At 36.1% G+C, this 6,556-nt stretch overlaps 1 protein-coding gene across 1 annotated transcript in view; it reads left to right on the forward strand.

Annotated features, from left to right (window-relative positions):
- Positions 1–6,015, forward strand: part of ZW10 (zw10 kinetochore protein) — a 31,685-nt gene extending 25,670 nt beyond the window's left edge. The window contains exons 12-16 of the mRNA XM_004689252.2: positions 703–872; positions 1,717–1,847; positions 2,374–2,505; positions 3,183–3,385; positions 5,380–6,015. Coding sequence (XP_004689309.1) covers positions 703–872; positions 1,717–1,847; positions 2,374–2,505; positions 3,183–3,385; positions 5,380–5,500 — 757 coding nt within the window. The 3' untranslated portion in view covers positions 5,501–6,015. The remainder of the gene's footprint in view (positions 1–702; positions 873–1,716; positions 1,848–2,373; positions 2,506–3,182; positions 3,386–5,379) is intronic.
- Positions 6,016–6,556: the final 541 nt, after the last annotated feature.

A 6,556-nucleotide genomic window follows, 5' to 3' on the forward strand; every position in this document is an offset into this window, starting at 1 on the left:
AAAATGTCTCTGGTATATGGTTGTTCATTATTTTTGTTATTTTCTCGCCTGGCCCATTATACTCCTGCTATGAGTGAAACCATCTGGTATTTTCTTTCTCTTTCTGGCTTATCTCACTAAGCATGATCTTTTCGAGTAGAGCAGTGATTTTTCAATCCTGGATGAAAATGAAAATCACCTGGAAATATTTTAAAACATAAAATTTCCTGACTTTACTCAGAGATTGTGTTTAATTTGTTATAGGTGAAATGAAAATATTTGAATATCTTAAAATTTCCCAAGTGACCAATCTGCAGCCAGCTTTGAAAATTAGTGAATTAGAAATTAAGTTAAGGGCCTTGTCATCCAATTGAAATAGGAATTTGGAGAAAAGGAAAATGAATCTGTTTCTATAGACTCTCAGTGCTAAATTTAAGGGAATAATGTAAAGCTGTGCTGAGTTTCTAGTACAGAGAGTTGAGACAGGTAAACATCTCGATTCCCATACTATTTTGTTGATCGCTGTGAAAGCTTTTAGCCATCAGGTCTCATTCAACCAAAACAACCTCTCGTTACGGACTGGGAGTAGCGGTGATGAGGTTGCTCCATGTTATGCACAGTAGATAGTTATTAAAGCCAACAAAATACATGAGAAGAGTAGTAACTTTTTATTAACTCTGAATTTAGTTACAGGCGATTTCTTTGTGTTTCTACTCTTCCCAGGGAGAACCTTCAGAAACTGCCCCAGTTGGCTGCCATTCACCACAACAACTGCATGTACATTGCTCATCATTTGCTGACCCTTGGACATCAGTTCAGATTACGACTGGCCCCCATCCTTTGTGATGGCACAGCTACTTTTGTGGATCTTGTTCCTGGCTTCAGGAGGCTTGGTAACGACACCTTCAATTTAAGAAGGCATACTGATTATATAGTTTCTCAACTTTTTGTATCTTGGTAATCTATGAATGAGGTGGCTAGAAATTAGATGGTAGTCCAGAGTGATAGTGGCAAGTTGAAGGGCATTTAATTTGCAAGTGCTCCCAGTGATTTAATGTTATAAATTGAGTACAGTCTTTGTGGAAGTATCACTATTTCATGAGATGGTACAGAAGTGTTCTAAAATGGGTGGCTTGTATGCAGTGCATTCACCAAATGAATTATGTCAGTAGGATCACACATCATAAGATTGGTGGTGTGACAGATTTGGTGGCATTGTTGGTAAGAACTCACTAATGTCAGTGTTTTTTTTGCAAAACCTAAAGACAACTTTATCCTCTCCTACCTCCTTTCACTTTACTTGGGATTATTAAAAGTCAAAAGAAGTGAAATGTGGGCTAAATCATTATGTTAACTATAATGATAGCCTAAGAAAAGCAGAGAATCTTTATTATTTACTTAGCTTTTTAATCCCTGCCTTTTCCTTTAAGTGATAGATACTCTAGAAAAATAATCTCGTGTAGTCAAGTAATTTTTCTTATCTGAAATTTTTCTTATCTGAATTCTGGACAAATTTTGGGGAAGGAATTACTATTCTCCGGTGCATTTGGAGGGACTGGCTAATGAATTAGAAGGGATTGCTTGCAGTAACCTTAGGGCAGCTTTATGATGTTATCTAACAGTTGCTTTCAAATAGAACAGATACATGGTTCATGCTTGTTTTTCCTCTTCAACCCAGGTTTTGCAATGTGTAACTGAATAGCTTTTAAAATTCTTTATTCTGTTTTTCTATCATAGGGACAGAGTGTTTTTTGGCTCAAATGCGAGCACAGAAAGGAGAACTTCTGGAAAGGTTATCAAGTGCTAGAAATTTTTCAAACATGGACGATGAAGAGAATTATTCTGTAGCAAATAAAGCTGTCCGACAGGTCAGAAGCTGTTATTAGCTTTAGAATTTGTACTTTATCTTTAGATACTCTTCTCCCTTGCTTTTTAAGTTGCAAAAAATATGTACCAGTAGGTCAGTTGATTACCCAAACCCTGCATTGGAAACCCTGGATAGCTTTTGCAGTTACGTTTATGCCCTTTCCCATCTCCTGGTCCCCAAGCCAACAGAAAACTATTTTTCATCAGTCAAATAGTGTGACTAATCAGATCAGAGCATATATTTTACACATGAATTTGGATTTGGAAAATTCGGCTTTCACTGTAATGTTCCTCTCTTCTAAGTGACTTATCTTTTTAATGCAGTTTTCTCTGGATAAGTCTTATCCTCAGGATAAGTCTGCTTTTCATTTAACTAAGGATAACACTAAGTTTATTCAAGAAGCATACATTCTTGATTACTTCACACCAGCTTATATAAGACATCATCTTCCATACACACACCTGATAAGTGTAGATGTGAGTCACAACAACTTCTGTTCCAGGTAAATAGCTGTGTTCTTTTGACAGGTACTACACCAGCTAAAGAGACTTGGAATTGTGTGGCAGGATGTCCTGCCAGTGAATATCTATTGCAAGACTATGGGAACTTTACTCAATACAGCAGTCTCTGAGATCATTGTACGGATCACTGCCCTCGAGGTAAGGGCCACTAAATGCCTTGCCAGATGAGGTGCATTTCTGGTCACTTCACTAAGAAATTGATGTTGAATTCTCATTTACAGTCAACACAGATGGCATAAAAAATTATTCTTGTTCCATTTTTAACTTGTTAATTTTTCAGTGTTTTTAATTCTTTTTTTACTAATCTCTTTTATATAAGAAAGTAGGACTATACTGCTTCTCATTAGTTAGCATCTGTGTGAATTATGAATGAGGATGTTGGAAGCTGTTCAGTGGCCCCAATATGTAAAGTGGAATGCACTTTTGTGTGGGTATCGCTTTTCTAATGCACTTGAAGTTGTTCTGATATGCAGGGGGATGTTGCCTGGATCTCCGGGCCAGTGTTTCTGGAACATAGATTGACTAAGCCCTTAATTAGTTCCCTGCTTTGCAGCAAGCTGTGCTACATTCCACTGAAGAAAGGGCTCTTTCTTGCAAGTAACTGAATTACTGGTAGTCTATTGAAATATGTTTTGTGTCGTTCTAACTTTAAGACTGTTGTCTGAGAGCTGATTAATGTTGAGTGAGGTGTGGTGAAGTGGTTGGAAAACCCATTTTCTTATTGTAGCTGACCTTCCACACAGCGAGTGCCCTAAGAACTACTCTTTTGCTACAACTAAGCAGGCCCAATTCTTCTGTTTTTTGTGCCAAACCAGGACATCTCCACTGAAGATGGTGATAGATTATATTTCTTATGCAAAACAGTGATGGATGAAGGACCCCAAGTATTTGCACCTCTATCTGAAGAAAACAAGAACAAGAAATATCAAGAAGAAGTTCCAGTCTATGTGCCAAAATGGATGTCATTCAAAGAATTGATGATGATGTTACAAGCCAGCCTGCAAGAAATTGGGGATCGGTAGGTATAATCCATGTAAGGAGGCATATAGCTCTCCATGGCTACAAAAAAAGTGTTAGTACTGTTGATAGCAGTGCCTTTCTCTGGTTTTTAATGTTACTCAGGAAAGAGTTTCATAATGGGCATTGCAAGTTGGCGTCCATGTGTGGTTTGTTGTATTGTGGATCTCATTACCATTTTCTCATATTTAATAACATAAAGAGTCCCTGTTTCACATTATTTTGATCTTGTACGTGTTTTGTTACATCCTGTAACATTTGTAAGAAAGGTGGTTTTCTGACACCTGTGTTTACCTGTGTAAACCTGTAGTGGATGCATTTTCAGACTGGCTTTGATATGGGAATAGAGAAGTAACTTTTGTCTGTAAGAAATACCCAACATCAAGACATCGTTTGATTGACCAGCAGTTTTCTGCAGCTGCAGAGTATAGTAGTTTTAGCAATTAAGCACCATACACATAGAAAGGCTACTGTTTTATCTGCGTTAGCTTGGCTTATTACCAGTGCCCATTTGAGCCATTTTTCCTAGATATGTGTGAGTTGCCCTAGGCATATTGTACATGCTAAAACAATGTACATGAGATTTTACTTGAAAAAAAATTGTCAAAATACCTCTAACTACATTTATTACAAATTTTGATTTATTTTATTTACAGCATGTTTTTATTTAATGGGTAAGAGGTGTCTTTTGGTAATGGACTCCAGAGGGCAGCAGATGATTTTTCTTTCTGCTGTTCAAGGACCTTATTGCAGCTTAAGAATGATCATTCTTTTTTACAAGAAGATTATGGCATAGCTCCACTTTTTTTCTGCCTTACAAGATTATGTTTCTCAGCGATTTAAGTAAATGTAAGGATAAACATAAGGATTATAAGGATAAATATTTATTTCAGTAAATACAAGGATATCTAATTGAGGAAAATGTTGGCTGAAGGGATTATCCCCAGTTCTGTAGCTCCTAAAAGATTTTAAAATTACAAGATACACGTATGTCAAAGAGTACAATATATATAACATTCGAGATTTAAGAAAAATAATAAATGTTCATGTATCTATTACCAAACTTGTGAAAAATATTACCAATACCTTTGAAGACCACTGAGTGCCCCTTTCCAAAAGTTCCGCTCCAGAGGTGACCACTCTTGATTTTTATCATAGTTATTTCCTTGCTTTTCTTTTATAGTTTTACTATATTTGTACATATCTCTAAATAATACAAAGTTTAGACTCACCTGTCTTTGAATCTTTTTTGAGTAAATTGTTCTTTAAAATGTATTGGAAATGTTTTAAATTTAATGTTCATGAAATTTATGGATGAAAATGTGTGCAGCTGATTTAGTTTTAATGGCTGTAGCATATTCCATTATTCAAACATCTCAGTTTATTTATCCTGTTGCATCACAGTTTCACTAATATTTGATAGTGTTGGTATTATCAGAGTTTAATCTAGTTGGTGTGAAATATTGGTTTACTGTCATTTTAATTTGTATTTACCTAAATTCTAATGACACTAAGCATCTTTTTATACATTGTTTCTTCTGTTACAAATGCGTGTTCATGTGTTTTATCCTTTATTTTACTGGGTTGCTTGTGAGCTCTATTGATTCATGGGAGTTCTTTATGTATTTTCTTAGCTGAAGTCAGTTAAAAGTTGTTGCTTGTGGTTCACTTCTGAGAGTATTTACAGAGCCCAAGTTTTTTGACCATCTGAGAATGTGGTCAAACCGAGCTTACTGAGTATAGAATAAAGGATAACAATTTCATCTTCTTACGTGACTTCTTCATCTATATCTGATGATACCAGAATACAACCAAGAGCACACGAGGTCACAGATATTGAATGGTAGAGTATAAAGAAGGGGAAAGATGCCAGGATTTAGTTTATATCATTTTTTTAAAAAAATAAGTAGTATTTGGGTCCAAATAAGCAGTTTTTAATTTTTGGTCATTTTCAGAGACACATTAGGAAATACAATCTTATCTTTTGTTTTACAGGTGGGCAGATGGAAAAGGGCCATTGGCAGCTGCATTCTCATCCAATGAAGTAAAAGCTTTAATTCGTGCCTTGTTCCAGAACACAGAAAGAAGAGCGGCTGCCCTTGCTAAGATTAAATAGCTACATCTTCCTGAGAAAGTTATGTCTGTCTTACTATTTGGATTTCTATCTTGGCATACTTATTCCTTTAAAGACTTCACCAAAACTCTTGGTTTACTACCCACTGGTTTTGGCCTACTACCAGGTTTTGGTGAACCAATTTATCATGAAAGTTTGATTTCACCTAAGAACACTTTACCTCCTGGGCTGTATGAAGCTTTGTTGAAGAACGGGATGTTATGATGTCAAGTACCTCAATTTGTTGACTTTCTAGCACCCTTTCTTGATAAGAAACTACAAGGCAGCATTATTTCATGTTGCTTCCAGGGTCCTCTGGGAACTGTATTTGTCATAAATGTAGGCCCTGATCTCAGATCAAGGAATCCAGGAGATTCCAAGAGTCTGGGAAAAGAATTTATGAACAAATGGGAGATATATTTTGGGGAGGGGAAGTTAGAGTGGGGGTAGCTCAACCACATTGGCCTTGTAGAAAACAAAGAGACTTCCTTTAATATTTCTTTCCAATAAATAATGCTTTTCAGAGCTAAAGGTGAGTGTTTTTAATGACATGGGAGCTTTGAAAAAAAGAGACCAACAAGCTTTAGCTTCTACACTTTTTTTATTGACACAGATTATTGCCAGAGAACTTACTGACTGGTTATCTTTTCACATGACTACTTAATTTCTCAGAATTGTAGGACTTCTAAAACTTTTTAAGGATAGATTTTTTGGGTTTCTGCTTGTTTAGGTATTTCTTGTCTTCTCAAGCTCCTGTTTCTGAACATTAATAAATGGCAAAGAGTTAAAATTGCTAACATATCTTCAGCACATAGGTGCCATGAGAAGCTTAACTCTGAGCTCTATAGTCTAATCCTTTAATTGGTGGACATAAGTAATCCTTCAGCTCAACATTTTGTGTGTTTCGTTCTTTGCAGGCTTTGGAAGCTTGTATTATATTAAGGCTATCCTCTACCTCTGCAGGACTCTGGGTTCTAACTCTTCATACTGGATTATGGCTTCCTCTGAAAAAAAGGCTAAGGGTTGTGACCTTTATGTATTTTTGAGGCAAGTAATCAG

This window comes from Condylura cristata, unplaced genomic scaffold (assembly GCF_000260355.1).
Source record: "Condylura cristata isolate star-nosed mole 26May11 unplaced genomic scaffold, ConCri1.0 scaffold00025, whole genome shotgun sequence".
NCBI classification, from domain to species: Eukaryota; Metazoa; Chordata; class Mammalia; order Eulipotyphla; family Talpidae; genus Condylura; species Condylura cristata.